This window comes from Arvicanthis niloticus, chromosome 6 (genome assembly GCF_011762505.2).
Source record: "Arvicanthis niloticus isolate mArvNil1 chromosome 6, mArvNil1.pat.X, whole genome shotgun sequence".
Taxonomy (NCBI): Eukaryota; Metazoa; Chordata; class Mammalia; order Rodentia; family Muridae; genus Arvicanthis; species Arvicanthis niloticus.
The window spans coordinates 27,899,099-27,920,404 of NC_047663.1; the positions used below are offsets into that span (position 1 = coordinate 27,899,099).

The 21,306-nt window shown below is 48.2% G+C and overlaps 1 protein-coding gene across 3 annotated transcripts; it reads left to right on the plus strand.

Moving 5' to 3' along the window:
• Positions 1-303: 303 nt before the first annotated feature.
• Mycbpap (MYCBP associated protein) lies at positions 304-20,943 on the plus strand. Of its 3 annotated transcripts, none has more exons than XM_076935949.1 (19): positions 304-466; positions 7,425-7,552; positions 8,149-8,308; positions 8,445-8,548; positions 9,950-10,133; positions 10,378-10,493; positions 10,991-11,132; positions 12,648-12,763; positions 12,850-12,968; positions 13,372-13,483; positions 14,422-14,611; positions 14,981-15,168; positions 15,858-16,004; positions 16,553-16,948; positions 17,340-17,461; positions 18,196-18,311; positions 18,783-18,922; positions 19,068-19,238; positions 20,761-20,943. In XM_076935949.1, exons 1-19 carry the CDS (start codon positions 424-426, stop codon positions 20,860-20,862), a joined length of 2,796 nt encoding a protein of 931 aa, XP_076792064.1. In that variant the 5' UTR covers positions 304-423; the 3' UTR covers positions 20,863-20,943. The 3 variants fall into 3 exon arrangements, 2 of the variants coding, with proteins under 2 accessions (XP_076792064.1, XP_034361433.2); XM_034505542.2 differs by lacking the exon at positions 304-466 and adding an exon at positions 468-687; XR_013111092.1 differs by lacking the exons at positions 304-466; positions 18,783-18,922 and adding an exon at positions 531-687 and having other exon boundaries at positions 20,761-20,941.
• The last annotated feature ends 363 nt before the right edge of the window (positions 20,944-21,306 follow it).

A 21,306-nucleotide genomic window follows, 5' to 3' on the forward strand; every position in this document is an offset into this window, starting at 1 on the left:
GCATGTCTATGCAAAGACCCCAAATAAGGGAAAAGTCTGGCTGGCCTAGGAAGTGAAGTCCCAGTGGCTGATTAGTGGGCGGAGTCTGGGGCACTTAAATAACTAGGAGAAGCGGTAAAAGGCATGGTCAGCCTGGTGTGAAATGAGGGTGCGGGAAACCTGAAGGCTGGTCAACAAGCTGTGACCCAGGACAGAAACATCTGGGGAGTCTGGGTGAGAGATCCTACCGGGGTGGCTGAGGTTGGTACTGTCCCCATTCAAGCCACTCATCCTCGGCCAGCTTCTAGGCTACCCTTTGTCAGGCCCAGCTGATGACGCCTTGGAGCTCTCTAGCGCCTCCTGTGACGTCAAGAGTCTGACCCGGCATTCTCGGGGTCTGCGCACAAGCTTGAGGAGCTGCTTGCGGTGCGGGGGCGCGTCCTCATGAAGAAGGCTAATGACAGGCAGTCCCCGCCCAAGTTGCTTGGTGGGTGCGCGCCCCGGCGCGGGGCGCTGGTTGCTATGGACGCTACGGCGGCCGCTTGCGGGCGGGATCGCGGGGGGCTGCCGTGCTGCGCAGTCATCTTTGGGGCGGGGAGCGCAGGGCCAAGCTGGTAACCCGGGGTGTCACCATGAAGGCCCTCAAGAAGGAATCCCGTATCAAAATGCCAACCAGCAAGTTCGTGGAGGCCGCAGAGAGCGTCAAAGGTTGGCCCTGAAGGCCTTGGGTGCTCAGGAAAACCAAACGCTACAGGGATGCTTGGGTTGGGATTAGGACGCTACAGATGCCAGGGAGGGTCACTGGAGCCTTGGAGTACAAGACACAGGCAGAAATCTCAGAAGGGAGGCACAGTGCCCTGGTATTTGGTGGTAGTAATATGGCAAGTGAGGGACTAACAGAGGAGCTTCCGGTGTCAGTGGCAGGGGACAGCCTTGGACAGGAGGAGTAAGAGACCTCCAACTCAAATCCTGTATTAGGGTGGTGCAGGTGGCAGACTCCCTGGATAAGATGCTCAAGAACCAGGGAACACCTGATGAGGTTCTTGGGAATTGAAGAAGGGGTCACCTAAGAGTCGTGCCAAGGGAAAATCCACAAGTAAAAATAACACCAAAAACTCTAATCCCACTGGTTTCAGAGTGCTATTTATTTCTCTCCACTTGGCCTTTCTAGCCTCGTGACAGATATCCAGTTTAACATGGGCTACTACCGTGATTGTTTCCATTGGCAACCATTTCATTTATTGAAAGTTTCCTGCTGGGGATGGAACCCAGGGGCCCTGTGTATGCTAAGCAAGCATTCTGGTACTGAGCTCTCCCTTGCTTTATTTACGGAGGTCTGTCATGTGTGGACACTGGTAGACACAAAGGTATCAGTTTTGTGATTCCAAACCCTAAAGAAACACAACCAAGACCCAGAGGAATACCAAAAAAACTTAGAAAAGCAAATATGGACGTCTATTGGAAGTTATGGGTACTCAGGGCTTCTGAATTAGACCTTGGTTGGTAGGCTTAGAGGGGTTTTCTGAAGTAGATAGCATTAAAGAAAAAGACAAATTAGAAAAAAGGAAGGGCTTGCTTCTCTGGCCTCGGAGAGCAGTGTGAATTCATGGATCAATGAACCTAGGATCCAGAGAATTCGGTGCAGGTGGGCAGGGGCCAGACCATGAAAGGGTTTCCAGTGCAAAGTCAGAAAGTCTTGGTGTGTGACCTTGAAGGGCCTGAGGGGACCCAGCCTCCTATGCCTAGTGCAGCACACTGTGAAGAGAGGGCCGGCCTAGACACAGTAGAATCCCCTGGGAGGACCAGAGAACTAACAAGACTCTAGTGGGTTTTTTTTTTTTTTTTTTTTTTTTTTTTTTTTTTGAATTTAGCTTTCTTTTATGTCTCTTCATAGTATAAAAAGCTGGTGCTGTTTCATGACATACTTTTAATAGTTGAGAAGGAGAGAGAGAGGAAAAAAAAAGTTGGTTCCCTTTCCCAAGGGCAGCCAAGGGCTCTCCTGGCCACTACCTCGTGCTCACCTACTTTCAGGGCGATCTTAATCAGATTTGAACTTTCTGCTGTAAACAGATCAAGGAAGGATTTTTCGCCGAGTGTTTGTTTTTAATAAGGCAAGGAGTCCATTTGTTAAGTAGGCTTTGAGTTAAGAGCGTACACCAGAGTACACAGAGGAAAAAAAAAAATCAAAGTGTTTAACGTGCAAGGTCCCTTGAACTTTTTAGAAATTTCCAGTGTCGTGTACCCGACTCCCCAATGTCACGTGTCCAGTCCACAAGTGTGACCTTGTAGCTTTGTGCTGTGTGTCTCTGAGTCTCTGATTTGTGGGCTTTATAAAGGCAAGCAAACATGTCTAGGAACCTGTTTAAGAGGCCTGAACTTCCCACTGAGTCCTGTGGTGCCCTTTGGCCCGGTTGTTAAGCAACCAGTAACATCAGATGCCCCCTGCGCTCCAAGACTCCAAGGAGAGCTCCGCTCTTCCTGCCTTGGTTCCCCAGCTCAATCCTGAAGTCAGCTTCCCAAAGACTTTCAGCAACACTGAGAAGGAATGACATTTGTGTAAGAAGAAAAAAATCTGATCTCATTTCTACCCTGTCTGTGGCTCCCCGTCTTTCTGACCTCCTTCACAACAATTCCTGCCTTAGTCCTAACACAAGTGTTGCCTGACTATCCCATTCAAAGGGGCTGTGTCTGACCCCCTCAGCTGTCAGGACAGAAATGCCAGCTCTGTGGTTCACCAACAGCCCTGCTCAGTTTGGGTTTCCAGAACAAAGCACAAAGTGGGCTTCAGGTTCAGTGAGGCCCTCCTTTATCCTGTGTGGGTCCTCCAGGATACCCAGAACTGCCCTCCGCCTGAGGACTGGTCCTTCCTGCTTGGTCTGCCTCCAGTCTATCTCAGTCACTGGATAGGTCATTCTGAAATGCCACTGTGAGCACTCCACTCTCCTGAACTAGGAATCAGATGCCTGATCTGGACTTCATTTCATATCCATTTTGAAGATTATACATATATATGGCGCTCAGTGAATTATCCCTCACATAAACTTAATGATATACATATATATATACATTAAAAATACACACACATATATATGTACACACACACACACACTTTTTTTGTTATTGTAGTTTTGTTTTGGGATCTCAAATCTCAAAGCCACCATGCTCTGTTTTCCCTCATCTGGATCAGCAGTCCAGCCTCCTCACTCCCCAGCAAGCTTTTCCAGGTCATGTAGCTACACACCTGCCATATTCAACCTTGCTCACGCTACGGCCTTACCTGTAATACCCCTGTTTGCAGGTCCACCTCTGCAAAGCACTTGTCTCCTTCCAACTCCTCCTCCAGGCTGGAAAGCTGTCACTGCAGCTATCCTGAGAACTCTCTTTAGGATCTTCCAACTCTGTTGACTGGCATGGTTGTGCTTTGAACATCCAATCTGACCTATTATGTGTGATTTTCAGATGGCATTAACATTACCACTGTGTGTGTGTTTCCTTCTAGAAGAACCATATTGCAACCCTTTGTACTGTCTCCTCTGTCTTTTTCAACATCGTAGACGGTGCTTGGTGAGCATTAGTAACTCACACCTAAAAAACCAGAGAGCTGAAAAACTGAGAAAGCCAAGGCAGGAGACTTACCAAGAGTATAAGGCAAGCCTAGTCTAGATACTTAGTTCCAGGGCAGCCTGAGCTAGAAGGAGGCCTTGTCTGAAAAGAAAGCAAAACAACAAAAGGAACTTGGTGGATAGTCTCGAGGATGGACCTCACTTTAAAACGCATGTGTTAGTTTAATGAATATTTAGTTAATCAAACACATACCGTCCCTCAACTGTGCAGAGTGACTGACGTTTATGTTGATGGGCTCAAGGTAGTTCAAACTGGAGGCCAGAGCTCTCAAGGGCTCCTTCAGTCTCAACCAATCAGGGTCTGTGTTGCTCCTTGAGCATGGTGGGAGCTTTGGCCACAAGAGTCTTCAGCAGTGTTGAATGTTTATATGTATCTTCCAGTAATTCTATACCCATCAGTGAAAAGCGCATCTGGAGCTGTTTAGTCCCTGGGGAAGATGTAGACCAACCAAGGTGATGGGCAGAAGAAACAGATGTCCTGGAAAGCATAAACATTCTCTCTCTCCTCTTCCCCTCTCTCTCCTTCTCTCTTTCCTCTCTCTGTCTCCCTGTCTCCCTTCTTCCCTCTCTCCCCTTTTTCTTTCTTCCCCTTCTTTCTTCCTCTGTCTCCTTTCTTTCTTTCTTTCTTTCTTTCTTTCTTTCTTTCTTTCTTTCTTTCTTTCTTTCTTTCTTTTTTTTTGTGTAGCCATGGCTGTCCTGGAACTTGCTCTGTAGACTAGACTGGCTTTAAACTCACAAAGATGTGTTTGGCTCTGTCTCCTGAATGCAGAGATTAAAGGCCTGCACCACCACCACCCTGCATGAAAACATTTTTAAAAGCAGATCTTCATCTGGGCTGCCACCTGCTTTGATGTTTGTATAGGAAGGGAGAGAAGTAAAAATCAGAACCCATGCCCACCTAGATGGGGGCCAATAATGTTAGCACTCAAGAGGCTGAGGCAGGAGGATGGCAAATTCCAGGCCAGCCTGGGCTTCAATAGGAAGAAAGAGAGCTAAATCAAAACCCAAGGCTGCCAGGCGTGATGAAAGATCAGACCGAAATGGGGTCAGACTGCTTAGCTCTGTGCGTGTTTCTGTGTGTGCACTTTGTGCAGAGACACCCCTGAGCTGCTTCTGTGGAGGAGATGGATTTAGAGTTATGTTTGAAACGATTCTTCTTCCTCTTCCTCTTCCTCTTCTTCTTTCTTCTTATTATTTCTTATTATTTCTTCTTCTTCTTTTTTTAAACCACCTGCAATGTAGACATTTCCTTTAAAAATAATATACAGTTTGATTGTGTACACCAAAGCACCTGCCTTGATGTTGCTGTGGTGTGTTCTCTCAAAGATTACAGTACTTTGAGAAGCACTAGATAAAACCAACACGTTGTTCGAAACACCCTGGCGTCTGTGATTAGGTTCTCTTCTGATTATTTTGTATAGATGTTTACATCAAACCCTTCTCATCCGGGGGAGGAAAAAATGAAATTACTAACCAGAGAAATAAAGTGTACGTCTGAAAGAGTTGAGCCACGACTCTGGAGGCAGGCAGAATGTGACCTGGTGAAAGGGCCCATGGCTGCCACTTACATAGCATAAAGTCTCATGTCTGCAGTTTTCTACAAGGCATGGGCCACTTCTGGCATCTCCAGCTGCAGTAGACCCTTAAATAATCTTGTCTTCAATCTTGGCCCTGTAGGCTGTCCCCAGCCCTGATATTGCCCCAGGGATAGGCTGAAACCTCTTGCATGGATCACTAAGCTCTCCCTTGGTGACATGACTCCTTCCTCCTACCTGTCTGCCTCCCACCCCCACCTTACTCCACTCCAGTGATTTCACAATGCATGCTTGGAGTTCCAGAGGCTCTCCCTTCTCTGTTGACTCCAGGACTCTCCATGCTGTTCCCTCTGGAAAGTTTGGTTCTTTGTGGGGTTTCTCTCTTCCCCTTCCACTCTCAGTAGGAATATCGCCTCTTTAAGGAATTTCCCACAACCACCCCTTAGTCTGGACTGGGGCCCAATTATTGTTCCAAACTCAGTCTACCTGACCTTTGGTCTCCAGCCGCTGTTTTTGCGCCCAACTGAAGCTGTTTTCTCAGAACCTCACTTGGGAAGACCTGGTTGGCCTGATTTCATTGTATAGATCAGGCTGGCCTGAAACAGAAATTCTCCTGCCTCTGCTTCCCAAGTGTTAGGATTAAAGGTCTCTTTCTTTTCAAAAAGATTTATGTATGTGAATGCAGAGGGCATCCGATTCCCTGGGATTGGTGTTAGGAATGGTTTTGAGCTGGCATGAAGGTGTTAGGAATTGAAACCCCGCTCCTCTGCAAATATAACAAGTGCCAAAAATCAGGTTTTAAGGCATTTTAAGGTTGAAACTTGCCTGGTGGCAGAGGCAGGTGGATTTCTGTGAGTTCAAGGCCATCCTGATCTATACAGTAAGTTTTAGACTATCCTGGATGACAAAGTGAGACCCTGTCTCAAAAAAAATTAAAAAGAAAAAGCCCAATACCAAGCCATTGTGTGTAATGACACACACCTATAATCTCAGTACTTGAGAGACAGAGTTAGGAGGGTCATCAAGGTTATCCTGGACCATGTAGTGAATCTGAGGCCAGCCTGGGCTACATAAAAACCTTATCTCAGAAAAAAAAAGAAATCAAAATTAGCCAGGTGGTAGTGGCAACGCACAACTTTAAATCCAGCACTTGGGAGGAAGAGGCAGAGGCAGGCAGATCTCTGAGTTTGAGGCTAGCCTCATCAATGGAGTGAGCCCACTCCAAGACAGCCTGGGCTACACAGAGAAACCCTGTTTTTAGAAAAAACAAAGTAGAACTTTGTATGGTGGTGCATACCTTTAAGTCTAACACTCAGAGGCAAGTGGATTTCTGTGATTTCAAGGGAGTGTAGTCTGCACTGCGAGGCCAGCCAGGAAGATGCAGGAGGCTTTGTCTCAATTCCCTTGACCCCCCCAAAAAAACACAAAAGTAAAAATTAGATGAAAGAAATCTGATGTCTTCATCGGGAGGGTAAGGAAACATGCCATCTAGTCGTACCTCCATCTCAGGTCTTGGGTGTTTGGTTTGTTTTATGAATTTCCTAGTTCGACCCACTGATAAGGACACTCTATTTGTTTGACTATGCCAAGAAGACTGTGGAGATAATGTTGACATAACAGCTGGGAGCAATTCTTTTAGTCCAGCTTCTTCTTCTTCTTCTTCTTCTTCTTCTTCTTCTTCTTCTTCTTCTTCTTCTTCTTCTTCTTCTTCTTCTTCTTCTTCTTCTTCTTCCTTCTTCTTCTTCTTCTTCTTCTTCTTCTTCTTCTTCTTCTTCTTCTTCTTCTTCTTCTTCTTCTTCTTCTTCTTTTCTTCTTCTTCTTTTCTTTTTTTTTTTGTTAAGTGGAAGGCAGGGCCAGGAATCGATGTAATGTAAGGTAAGGTTGTCTGACTTGAGAATCCCACAGTGTGAAATGGACCACATTTCTGTGTCAGCTCTGACTGTAGACATCCAATCACTATGGAAGTCCAGGGGCAGTTTTAGGTGAGGACAGTTGGTAGGTCCATCACTTTAGACCACTGTGACAGCCTCTGCTCTTCTGTTCTGTCCAGGTGGCTGTCTTGGCCCCTCCCCCCACTGCGCAGTTTAATATAGATTTATTCACTTGAACCAAGGTCTCACTATTGTTTGTTATGTTGTTGGGAAATGCACCCAGGGTGTCACTAACCTACACATGCTTGCTAGGCAAGCGCTCTACCAATGAGCTGCATCCTGAGTTCTCAATCTATCTTATTCTGTATTAAGATATGCACAGAGCTCTTAGAACATATCTCTCTGCTTCTCTCCAGAAAAGAAGCGGGCAAAGGCACCTGAACAGCCCACTCCCCCAATTCAGGAAGAGCCCGAGCCTGTCAGCAATGTCTTACAAGGAGATGACATTCTTGCCTTGGCCATTAAAAAGGAAGACTTGAAGAAGGTAAGGCCAAGGGCCAAGGCTCTCTTAGAGCATCCAGTCATGTTCACGGTTCATCCCTCCATTGGTTTCCTGATCCCAAGGAGTCAGTAATACCATGCCCCCCACTCCCAAATTCACCAAATATAAATTCTTTCACTTTAGCATCTGAAAGAATTCCTGGGAAGTTAGGTTTTCACATTTCTGAGGTTCTACAAGAGCCACAAAATAGTGAGATACCTTGGGGAAATTGCCATCATGCCCATTCCACAGATGGGCAAGTAAGTTCAAGCATCATGGATAGAAGTGAGCACAAGGCTGCTGAATTGTAACCCTTCCCCTTACCTGTCAGTCACTCTTACTTAATCTGTCTGGACATGTCAGGTGTCCAGGTGTCATTTTTTTCTCCTCCAGGTTACTCCTAAATCTCAGGTCTGTCAGTCAGGCATTTCCAGGACAGGACAGATATATGGATGGATCTGGGGAAGCAAAGTAGTCATCCCTCAGGAATTCTACCAAGATCAGAGATGTGTGTGTGTGTGTGTGTGTGTGTGTGTGTGTGTGTGTGTGTTTCCTCTTCTCCCCAGGTAGCATTCTCCTCAGCTTTGTTTCGTTTTTAGCAACACGTTCCTCAGTTTGAAGAAACAGGAGAAAAGCCTGTGATCACACAGAAATTTATCATCCGTAAGCTCAGACCAAAAGATTCTAGCAAAAGGGTCTACCACTTGGTAGCACATCCTGCTACTCCAGATGCCGCCACAAAGCCTCTGGACTACTCCGGTAAGGGTTCTGTTGTAGACTTTGCATTCCTGGATGAGTCTTGAAAGAAAGCCCTCTGTCCATCAAACAGTTGCTCTGGGTGTGGCTCACAGCTTCTGTTTCTCAATCCTTCCTCCCCTCCCCTCCCCTCCCCCAGGTCCTCATGACAGCTTCATAAGCAGTGGCCAGATCCTACCTCACCAGATCTTGGGGAGTCTCCAGGACTTTAAAAGAATTGCAGTTGCTCGGGGGAACACCCAGGTTTGTTTGTACAGATCTACCTGGTGAGAGAAGTTGCTAAAGCCATTTACTCTCTGTAAAGTCAAAGGGGTGTGTGTGTGTGTATGTGTGTGTGTGTGTGTGTGTGTGAAGCTGGGGGTACAGGATAGGGTTGTGGAGCTAGGTTGGTCTCTGGGCCTAGATGATAAGGGACCTTTTGGTAGGCAGTTGTAAGTCATAGAAGCCGTTGCTAACAGCTTTAGCTGAAGTGGGGATTTACTAGAAGGAACTCAGAGCCTGCCTTGTGAAACTCTGGATAGACGCAGCCCTACAAGGAAGCAGAGCTCCGGACTCAGCTCCTCAGTCTCCTTCTCCAGAGACTGGATTGCTGAGGTACAGGCTGGAGGGAGATGTCCCCCACAGTTCCCTGTGCTACCTTTCTTCCTGCCATATATCTCTTCTGCCTCAGAGGCCTTCACTTCAATTAGGCAGGGTACTAAGGACCCAGCTCAGATACTCAGAAAGAAGCCATCAATTGTGGAGGGGATGGTTACCCTTGTTGAGAACCACTCTGCCTCACATTGGGCGCCAAAAATGTTGAAGACCTCTCTGCCCCACACTAGGGGGCCAAAATGTCACAGACTGCTCTGTCAATGTTGGAACCCACACTGCCAAAAGCCTTGGGGGCTAAATTGTTAGATCCTGCACTGCCCCAAGCTGCTCCAGTCCTCGGGTCGGGGTTCAGCAAGAGAGAGAGGACGGATGCGAAGAATGGAGACCAGACAGAGTGTGATTCAATCCCGTTTATTCTTCAGTCTCCCTTCTTCTCTCCAAGTCCCAAGTCTTGAGTTCCTAGTCCCTAGTTCCTAGTCCCTAGTGTCTCCAAGTTCCAAGTCTCCAGTTCCAAGTTCTAGTCTCGAGTCTCATCCTAGTACAAGTGTCTATATTCTAGTTGCTTGTCTTGAGTCTCAAGTGCCTACTAATTTCTTCTGTCTGCCTCTTGCCTTTTATATGTCTCATTTCTAAGCCACACCTTTAAGTCACGCCTTTAAGTCACACCTTTAAGTCTTATCTCTAAATTACACCTTTAAGTCACACCTTTAAGTCATGCCTTTAAGTCTCACACACCCAAGGGAAAATCCTGGGTATCTAAAACAAGATGTTATCAGAGTGTGTTCAGCTGTTGTAGACTATTGTAAACAAGTCTCTTGTCAGGGTATGTGGCTCAAGATGGCTGCAAGGTTGATAGCTGCCTTCTGTCGGCTCCCCACATACCCTAAAGGATGCTGAGCTTTCTAGACAGAGGGGACTGTCAGCATTCCTCGGGCCCTGGCTTCTTTTCTGTCACTTGCCACCCTATGGTCCTGAAGAGGAGGGGTTCTTAGAGCAGGACAGAAGCCAGGACCTGGGTCAGCCCCTTCTCCTCTACCTTGTTCTTTCCAGCTGGCTAAGCTAATAAACATCAAGCCCTGCCTGATGACCCTCATCTCAGCTAAAGAAGAGCCAAAACCAAAGCCTCCAAAGGAGGAGAAGAGACCTCCATGGGCCCCACCTCTTCAGCACAACTTCCTAAAGAACTGGAGACGGCACATTGCCTTGAGGAAGAAGCAGCAGGAAGCTCTCAGTGGTGAGCTGAGCTGACAAGGGATCTGCCAGGGTCCCCTCCATCTGGCACAGAGGCCCTTTCTTGTCTTCTCTGTCACCCACCCGGACTCCCATTGACTAGCATTTGCACCATGAAAGCTTCTGACTTTCAGGCCTCAGTGGATTGTGAAATGAGCCCAGGAGTGGGCCACCCAATTGAGAGTGCCAGAGCCTGTGTGTTTTGCTTTGGGGGCTGTGATCACAGGCTTCCTTCTCTCCCTCTCTAGAGCACCTGAAGAAGCCAGCAAATGAGCTGTTGATGCACACTGGGGAGACCTACAGGAAGATCCAGGAGGAACGTGAGGTCATTGACCGTGCACTTCCTACCCAGCATGACGGAAAAGTGAGGACACTGTTCCCAAGCACAGAGAGAGGATGAGAGAGGGAGAGGAGGGAAGGGGGGACCACACAGAATGCACATGGTGAGCAGTGCCGGCTTGTCTCTGGTTACATAGTTGGGGAGAAAATAGCCTGTCCACTACCAACCATTCTTAAGCCTCCGGGATTTTATCATGTTCCAGGACTGCTCACTTTAATAATTCAGCCTGTGGTGGTTTCTGGTAGTTAGTTTATCATAAGAGTCTTCATGTTTGTCTCCTAAAGGCTTAGACTCCAATCTTTGGTCTAATCAAGGCCAAAGAATTGTGCTGTGTTTTGGTACATCAGTGAGTGCCTGGGCTGGGACCAGCTCACCTCATCTTTCTGGGATCTTGAAAACAAAAACATTGTTGAATGCCTATTCTTCTGCCAGTGGGTCCCAGTAGATGCCCCAGTGAGTCTCTGACTTTGCTACTGAGGGGGTGACCTCACTGCTCTGTCCTTCCTCATCTTGGCTTTAAGGCGACCAGTTGGTTCTGGAGTCCACTGGAATACCTGGGTGATGAGATGTCAGGTCTTCTCATGACCAAAAGGAAATCTCAGCGTGGTCTGCTGGAACCCATCACACACATTGGGAAGCCCCTCTCCATCCAAGTGGAGACTGGTGAGAAGCAGGACCTGTAGGCCTGTATTTTTCAAAACCTACTTTAATAAATGGACTTAAATGCTTTAACCTGCCTTTTAGCCCACCATCCACCAGAGGTAGTGGAAAGGAAAGATTCATAGGGCAAAAGAGGATGTGGACCTGTTTAGAAATTGTTGTTTGGAGCGAATACAATTGGTCTTGTCAGGTTATCAGCAGTTCAGTTACACATATCAGCAGTGATAGCTTCATACACTCAAAAATACCATTCACAAATCAGCAATGACAGTTCTATCCAGAGGAAACCATGAGGCTCTTTGACAAGAGACCACTGGAAGTTCTTTAGTGGTGTTTCTATAAAATCATGACAAACGATGACCAGCAAGGAGTGGTAAGGCAAACCACACAGCATCATCGTCCACTGTCTGTTGGGTTATATTTATCCCTTTCCAAACATCATGTGTTCCCTCAAGCAGCTGCTCTAGCAAAAACATCACATGTCCTTTCTCCAGGCTGCTTCCAGAGAAACACTGCATGTCTGTTCTCAGCAAAACATCCTCATATGTATCTGCTTCAGCAAAAACATCCTCTCAGAAGACAGTTTCCGGAATAACATCAAATGACACAACCGTGTCTCCAAAGAAACTAGAAATTTCCACTTCAAGGGGCCAAATCTATTAGCTTCTTGTGTCTGGTGCTGGGGACAGGGTAGTATAGTGGTGGTCAGCATGACTCTGGCCCAAATCCTGGTTCGCTTGGCTTTGAGCAGGTCTCAGAGTTTACCTGGGTTCTAGTTCATACCTCAGTGAAACTGATAGAAGTAACAGGGGAGGCTGGTTAACTATGATCCTGGGCATAGAGCTTTACACCAGCCCCTTGCACCTACTGAGTCCCTGGAACATGACTTAGTCTGTGTAGAAATGAGCTGACAGTATAGACCAGTTTGCGGAGAAAATTTTATTTTAGTAACCATTTTTGTGTTGAGTGCATATTGGAGTAATAGTCTTCATATATGGAATTCAATAAACGATATTAAAATGAATCTCACCTAGAGCCACCATTCTACCATTTCAACACGCATCTGGAAAATTTGAAAGGACACACATAGCTTGCATTTGGGGTTTATATTATACTTCCGTAGGGTAGCCATACTTTAGAGCCTGCCAGTCTGCTGCTTGGATTCACATCCCAGCTGTGCTGCCTTTCTGAATTTCTGTGAGGTATTTGGCTCCGGTTGTCCTTGATTTTAAAGCATAAGCATGGTGAGAGGGTTAAAGGAGACATTATTTGCATTCAGGGATTCTGACTCCTTGCTAAGACTCAACAGAAGGTAATCCGAAGGTCTGGCCATCTGGTACCTGATCTTGTGGGATTCCTATATAGCGTTACTAAGGAGGTTTAGGACCAGAGAAGTGAAGTGGAGGTGCCCCTCAGAAACTGTGTCCTTCTCAGAAGTGCCATTGGGATTGGTGTTCTCAGGACCCTTGGGCAAGCATGACGGCTTCCTGTGCTGAGGCTCCTCTAACTCCACTCTAGGATTACCAGCCCAGAAGGATGCCTCGTACCGCTATACCTGGGACCGGAGTCTGTTTCTGATCTACCGTCGCAAGGAGCTACGGAGTATCATGGCAGAACTGGATTTCAGCCAGCAGGTTGCTAACGCCTTCGCACCTGATCCTGAGGTGCCTTAGGTGACACCTGCCTGCCAGCTCATATTCCCTCCCACTACTCCTCTTAGGAGATCGATGGCCTGGAGGTGGTGGGCCATGGGAAGCCCTTCTCATCTGTCACAGTGGAAGAACATTCACCACCCGAAAAGAGCCAGAATTGCTCCTCGGAAGACACGGAGTCTTTTCTGTGAGTCTGAGCCCCAGGGGGAAAGGCTGGAGAGAACACGCTGGCTTTATCCTTACTAGTGTCAAAGGGTGGACTTTTCTCTCTGAAATCAAAATCAGGGTGGCTTCATCCCAGCCTGGCCAGTTGCTGTTCCCTTTTCCTCTAGCCCATTCCTACATCTCTGCCAGCTGTCTGCTGTCATATTCTTCGTCCCCACAACTGGATTCTAGTGGGGATTACCCAGACATTACTATGCTACTTAATGTCTCCAACCCCTAGAGCTCTTCACAGCTATGCCTAGAGAATTGCCCCAGAGGGAGACTTTGAGGAGACTCAGCAAGACTGAGTGAATCTGTGTGTCCACGGTCCCAAGGAATGTGACTGCTCAGCCTCCAGGAAAATAAATAACTGGCTTTTCCTACAGAGATTCGCTGACCAACCTCTCCGACATGGTTCCTATGCCTATCCTTGGCCCTTCACTGCTGTTCTGTGGGAAGCCAGCTTGCTGGATCAGAGGCAGTAACCCAGAGGACAAGGTAAGCTGCCTTTTCAGCCTTACGCACTTGCATGGGTGCGGCCCCAAGGTGACCGAGAGAGTCACAAGGAGTCCACAGCTTCTGATTCGTGTTTTTATCTGATTGCACATTCCGCATGCCTGAAAATGGTAACGGCAGCACTAACTCAAGCAGAAGTGAGATCACAAGGCTCAAAAGATCATTGGCTGGGCAGTAGTGGCACATGCTTTGAATCCCAAAACTAGGGAGGCAGAGGCAGGAGGGTCTCTGTGTGTTCGAGGCCAGCCTGATCTACAGAGTGAGTTCCAGGACAGCCAGGGTGACACACACAACCCATCCACCCCCATCTTGAAAAACCATGTATATGTATGTAATATGTATGTGTGCAGTCATATGTGGGCATGTCCAAATGTGTGTGAGCACATGTGTGGGTACCAGTGCACATGCACTCCTGTGAACATGTATGTGTAGGCCTGTGGTTGAATAGGGTGTCTTCCTCTTTCACTTTTCACCTGAGTAGGGTCTTTTACTGAACCTAGAGCTAATGTTTGGGCAAGTCTAGCTAGTCAGCTCCCTTCAGGGATGCTGTCGCCACCTCCTGTGTGCAGGGGTTACAGGCAGGCTGTCACACTCAACTGGCTTCTGGAGATCAGATCTCCATCCAGTTTTGAGGCTTGAAAACTAACCTCTGAGTCATTGCTCCAATACCAGTTCTAGAACATTCTTCAAATGCTAAGGAGCAGAAACGAATACCGGGTGTAAAATATTTCTGTTCTTAGTATTGATGATAGCCTCAGAGACAATTATTAGGAGAGTCTGACATCACTCAAGGTGACCAAGCCCAGAGGACCAGAGTGAACAGTGGACTTTCAGAGAAGTCACAGGAAACAGGGATGAGTTGGTCACCCCAGGGCAAGACCTCTAGCCAAGACACTGCTTAGACCCTCTTCCTCCCACAGAAAAACATTGGAATTGGTGTCCGCCTGACATTTGAAACCCTTGAAGGGGAGAGAACATCTTCAGAACTAACTGTGGTCAATAACGGTACTGTGGCCATTTGGTACGATTGGCGAAGGCGGCCCCAGCAGGATTTTTTCCAAGATCTAAAGCAAAACAGGACGCAGAGGTTTTACTTTAACAATCGAGAAGGTACCCTGAAATTATCCTCAGCAGCTCAGTGACTGGGGCATCCCCATGTTTAGATAGTACCTTCTGACCCAACCCCTCCTTGTCTCATTATGTGTGTAGTCCCCTATGTCTGATGAACTCTTGAGAGTGCCAAGAGGGAGTAGCCTCAGGGAGCATAGGCCTGGAATGAGGATGACCAGCCATCCCTTGATTGACCTGAGTTTCCCCAGCTCTAGCACTCAAAAGTCACACATTCCTAGAAACCTTATGGTCCTGAGAAACCAGGATGCTGGTCGCCAGATGTGGGCCACTGTGGTATATTTTCTATAACCAGACTGGTAGCTCAACCAGCTCCTCAGCAGCCTCTACCTCTGCCTCTGTCTCTCCCAGGTGTGATTCTACCCGGGGAAACCAAACACTTTACCTTCTTCTTCAAGTCTCTGAATGCTGGCATCTTCAGGGAATCTTGGGAGTTTGGGACCCATCCTACACTCCTGGGAGGTGCCGTCCTTCAGGTCACCCTCCATGCCATTTCACTGACACAGGACATTTTTATGGACGAGAGGAAGTTGTTGGAGGTAAGAGACTCAGAACCTCCACCATGTGGACAGAGAAACCCAGAGCACGGGTTCCTCTGGGGTAGATAATGGGTGCTCTGGAGTGGAGCCTCCTATCTTAAGAGGTGACTTTTCTCACTACACAAACTGATAACTACTCTTGCTTAGCAAATACCACCCAGGCCTTTATGATGTAAGAAGATGAGAAGTCAGGACAGCAAGTCACCATACCTTGGAGCCCCCAGTTAGAAGGGGATGAAGCCCTGGGAGTCCCAAGTGGAGCTTTTGCACCAAGGCCAGGAGTCCCAGGGAGAAACCAGAGACTTTACTGTGGGGCTGTATCTTGTTCTTGTTTGCTGCTGTCTGCTACTGTGTAGTGGTGTGGGGCTGACCTGACAAGACTTCCAAGCCAGAGACTTAGATGTAAATAACCAGCCTCACTATCCTTCACCATAAGCAGCTCCCAGGAGAGTGTTGCTTGAGAGCTGGGGGCTCTTTGTCCCTGTTCAATCTCAGTGTGGCTCTCTTGGGCCATGCTTTGTGGGACTCTGTGCAAAGCTGGACTTTTATGTGGTACCCTACACACAGCTGCCTGTCCCAAGGACTAGCATCCAGGCAGGACTACACAATAATGTTCTGACTCTCTCCTTGATAATACATGGGCAGTTGAGAGCCTAGGTTACCATCTTGCGCCATCTTTCCTTTCCCAGAGTAAGCTGGCTGCCCACGAGGCCATCACCATTGCCCAGAGCGTGCTGCAGGAGCTACTGAGGGGCATCTCCACTCCAGAGCGTACACCATCCCCTGTAGATGCCTATGTCACCGAGGAGGATTTGTTCCACTACAGGAATCCTAGGGTATGGGCTGGCCCCGTGAACTCTGGGTACCTGGTAGTAGCAAACCCTTATTCGCTGGAGGCTGTGCTGAACACCTTCCTCGAGTAGATCACCTTCTCACGGCAATCCTAATAGAGAAAGAGTGTGATTTACATCCATATTTATTTCCTAATAAAGGCCCAGAGAAGTTAAGGAATGAGCCCAAGATAGTTTATCAGTGGGCGGTTACTTAGTGGAGTCAGAGTACCACATACTTCTTCATTTAAACCTAGCCTTTCTTAGAAGGTCCAGATGCACGTGCAAGCACGATGACGAACACACACACACACACACACACACACACACACACACACACAGAGAGAGAGAGAGAGAGAGAGAGAGAGAGAGAGAGAGAGAGATTTAAATTTAAGTGCAAGTTGAAGAGGAAGTAGGAGCTCCTCTGTCCTCCGCTGGCAGCGGCTCTGACTCTTAGTCATTGTCCTCAAGGCAAAGGGAGAAGTCACAGTGACAGCATGGGCATGGGTTTGCGATGCTCCCTCTCACTTGTATCTCCCTCACCTTGGCCTCAGTTGCATTACCAGCATCAAGTGGTGCAAAACTTGCACCAGCTGTGGCAACAGTACACAGAGGCCAAGGCGGCCCAGGAGGAAGCCCTCAGAAATCCGATCGTGCCAGTGCCGTTACTGTTTGTTGAGAAGGCCCCAAATCGCCTGATGAGTGCCAGGAGCCTGCTCTCAGAGTACCCACAACTGCAACCTCAGCAGGAGACGGACACCCTCAGGGATCCCCGAGATTCCTTCCTGTCTCAGAAGTCTGGTATAAGCATCAAGAGTGGGCCACGGAAGAGCATCATGGAAGAGCTTCTGGTGGAGGAGGGCCTGGACAGGGAGAACGCCAGGAGCCCCTGGGATCTGGAAAGCCTTCCCCCGCCTAAATGGAACTTGTGCCTGGAGGACTTCAGACAGGTGTGACTCTTAAGGGATTGGTAGAGAATGTCCCTGAGTATCTGAGCTTCTGCCCGGAACCCTTCAGGGAGGCTTCAACAACTCACCCCTTGTCCCATGGGCATATAGATAAAACCTAAGGGCCCTAAAAAAGCAATCTTGAGTCAAAACCATTTTAATTTTTTTTTTTTTTTAACAAGGGGCTTCTGTGAAAACCTTGAAGAATGAGGTTCATGAGAATAGATTTTTGAGGGCGGTCACAGGCTCCCATAGAAGGCATTGTCTGTAGACTCCGTTGCTTCTGGTTCCTGGCCCTGTGCCATGTAACTAGGCCCATTGCTTAGAGAACACAGGGACTCTTGGAGTTCTGGCACAGAATGGTTGACCATGGTGTCCCATGACCCCTAACTAGGCAGTGATGACTTTCCCTGAGGAGCTCCAGAGAGAGGATGCCCTCATCCAGATCAACAAGGCAGCGATGGAGCTGTGTCAGGAACATAAGCCACTGCAGTCCGACCTCCTACACCAGATGTGGTAAGTACCTTCTAGGAGACCACCCCAGATCTCCATCCCTTGGTGGCACCTGGCCAGGGGTTCCAGGACTCATGAGGCTCAGCCCTTGAGCTCAGGATATTAAGAAACAGTGTACACATATAACACTCTAGAAGCTGCTACAGCAGCCCAACAGCTGCCAGGTGCTTCTCTGGGGAGGCAGCCACAGCAGAACAAACAGTTTGTCTTTTTTCCCTCTTCCCCTGGTCTTGTTCCTTCTCAATGAGTTGAAGAATTGGGGTGGGGTGGGGGTGGGAGAAAGCAGGACACTTGAGAAGAGAGGGAGCCTCATGAAAAGCTTCACTTCTCTGTTGTCACCTGGCCATTGCCTGTTTGGGACTTGTGTGGATACATTTTCATCAGGCCCAGAGCACAGTCTCAGGAGCCTCATGCCAGGAATCCTGTGCAAGGTTCAGCCCTTCCCATGGAGCTGGACCCAAGCCTAACCATCACTCCAAGCTGGAATTTAGAACTCAAGCAAGACTGAGTTCATCCGGGCTCCTTTACAATAGTCCTAGATCTTGTCTCTTCACCACAGGGAAACCAGATTCCAACTCAAACACTTATATAGCGTCAGGGAGGGCTGCTTCCTCATGACATGGAGTTCTCATGGTAGTTCCTAGCACTAGAGTTTTTAAAGGGAGGCATCTGAGCCTCTGGAGGTTCAAGGACAAAGGAAGAGTGATGGCTTTTCTCCAGTGTGTCTTTTCCTCTAGTTTGCAGCTGTGGCGAGATGTGATTGACAGCCTAGTAAGCCAGTCCCTGTGGCTAAGAAATCTTCTGGGCCTGCCTGAGAAGGAGACGGTTTATTTGGATCTTCCAGACGAACAAGGTCAGACACTGGGAGGTCTCACCTCTGTGTAGCCTTTCCCGGGCTCGGCCCTGATGGCAGTAGTACTTTGGTTGTTTGTCCGCTTATGATAGGTACTTGACTAAGCTCGTGGTGGTGGTGGTGGTGGTGGAGCTCATGCATCCTTCTGTGTGGCTGGGATTTGAGACTCAAATTGGACCTTGGTGCAGTTCCCTTGCTTAGGATGTTGAGTTCCAGAGACTTTAACATAGCGGAGCCAGGACTGGACTGTCTCAAACCCTCGTCTCACTTCCTGTTCCATAAAATCCAGAACTCGAGAAAGTTCTCCTCTCCATAGCTCTTTCTGCTATCAGAGAAACCTTTGCAGGGATTCTCCTAAAGCCTCTGAGAACAACAGTTTTCTTCGTACCCACAGTTTACCTTTGCATAGGCCTGTGGTATAGGCCAGGCCATAGGCCTTGTGCATGTCTCACACTCCCCCACTCCCCTTAGGTCAAAAATCCCCTCCAGTCGCAGAGGTGAAGGTGACAGGCGGGAAACTTGGGAAGGAGGATCGGAGAGCCCAGGAGAGGAAACAACTGGGTACCAGAGACAAAGATGATAAAAAGGGTTCCAAGACACCAGGGAAAGAGGTTACGTAGGGGCGTGGTCGGCACCCTGGATGGGGCTGGGGGGAGGAGTCATGGGAAGGGGGCAGTTGCTGAGCTGCTCTAGAGAGAGCATCAGACCTCCCTTTGGAGCCAGTGAGGTCATGTGTGTCTCCATTTCTCCAAGCAGGACCGCCTGAACAGCAAAAAACAGAAGGCAAAAGATGACAAGAAAGTGGTGAAGTCTGCAAGCCGGGACAGGCTGCTCTCAGAAGATCCTCCCCCTGACAGTTCGGCACAGTCACAGGAGCCCATAGACCCCCTGGTCATGGAGAAATATACCCAGCGGTTGCATGCTGAGGTGAAAGGAAGAAGGGGCAGCCATACCTCTCATACCTGCATCGATCATTCTTCTATATTCTGACAAAGAGCTTTTATGAGAGAGAGAGAGAGAGAGAGAGAGAGAGAGAGAGAGAGAGAGAGAGAGAGGTGGGGGGGGAGAAATGAGGGTTGGCAGAGAAGGGTGTCTTAAGCAGAGGAAGCAGCTGAAGCATAAGAGGGAACAGGCCAGCAGAGTGGCAAGGAAGAAAAGCAGCAGACAGGGCATGCAAGTGAGAGGTTAAGAGAGATTTTTGCTGGCCCATGGAGTTTTCTCTGAGTGACCCCAGAAGTCACGCAGAATTCTGCATTGAAAGCAACACGGTCTGACTTGGGCTCTTGAGGGTGGTTCTAGCTGTCCTTTGGAAAACAGACTCCTGGGAAGAGAATAGGGTGAAGTCCTTCCCCTTCTAAAGCTGCTTGTACCTCCCCTCAGGCACACACTGGCAGGTGTATTTCTTGGGAGAATGCCAAGTAGGATTGTCTTAGTCCTCTTTCTGTTGCTATAACAAAATACAACACACCAGATGATTTGTAAGGAAAGTTTATTTTGGCTCACGGTTCTGCAAGCCAGAAAGCCCAGGAGTGGGGCTCCGGGGAGAGCCTTGTATTGCTTCAACTCATGGTAGAAAGATGCCAAGGGCAACTGGGCATGTGTGGAAGGTGCAAGAAAGGCAAAGTCATGATTTCTGACAACCGCTAGGACTCATGGTTGTGAAGACATTAAGTGATCTGTGAGGGTGGGGCCCTCATGATTCAAACACCTCTTTAAAGGCCTCAGACTTGTCAGCACTCACACTGGAAGCAGATTTTAACATGAGTTCTGGAAACTCCCAAAGGATAGCAAGTGTGAATCTGCTGAGAGGCAGTAGTCAGGATCTGGACTTATGCAATGGGTCCTTAGAGACGCCCACAGGGCAGGTCATCTTGGTGTTTTGTTACTATGGGTTTCTTTGAGGTGTGGGGAGGTCTAACAAAAGCATGCTCAGTATGTCAGCATATCTAACAGGGATGTTTCATCTTTCACTGATAAGGCATTTGTAGATCTGGGCTTATATTGCTGTACATTGTGGGACCATCATACCCCCAGGTCTCATTTGACCAGAAGTTCTGTTTGGTGCTGCTGGTGACATCACTGAGCTTTCTGATGGCTGATGGGGCCCAGAAAGTAATTATAGGGCTCTGGGGACTCTGGGGTATAAACCCCTCCTTCAATCCATGATACTAAGAGTCCATTTTCTTAGGCTGTGTGGTCTAGCTGCAGTAGAGAGCTCAGTCTTGGAAGCTTATGTTGATCTATGATCTTAGAGGAAGGAGAGTGGCTTCCGGAAAACCAATACAGAACTGGGACTGAGCCCAGGCCCACTCCAAATCTGAAAACAATTACATGCAGTAGGACACTGGAGAACTTTGCCGTTTCTCCATCTCTCCCCTCTTAGCAAGGCTGATACATTGGTGCCTGCTACAGAGTAAACCTTGGCCTCACATCTATCCCATTCTTCCAGGTCTATGGGTTGCTGGACAACCTGGTGACAGATGTGATGGTCCTGGCCGATGAGCTCAACTCCATAAAGAATGTTGAAGAGCCTTTACGTTTTTGTACCTGATTCTTGCACCCAAGCTTCCTCCTGGAAAGATGGTTTGGAGAAAAAAAAAAAAAAAAGTCAATAAAGAATCTTTAGGTTCCTACCATTTCCGTTGTGCCTCTGGAAATGCTGGATCTCAACTGTGTCAGGTGACCATCTAGGTCCTCCTGTATCCCACCCGCCCACATGTATGGTTCTCAGAGCCACCCACGAGTAGAGAGGTGATGATTAAGGGACAAGCAGAAGAGCCAGTGGGTGGCAGGGCAAGGAAGTCAGGTGACAGGACAGATGGCCTTTGTAGCAGCTCCCTGCCTCAGGCGGCAGGGTCTTGCTTCCTGGAGCCAATTCAAGGGAGAGACTAGGGAGAGAAGCAGAGCTGGCAGGACCTGGCTATCTGAGGCCTTCTACTTCAGCACCTTCCTCATTGATGCTTCAGGATGGCAAGGGTGGGTGGCACTTGCCAAG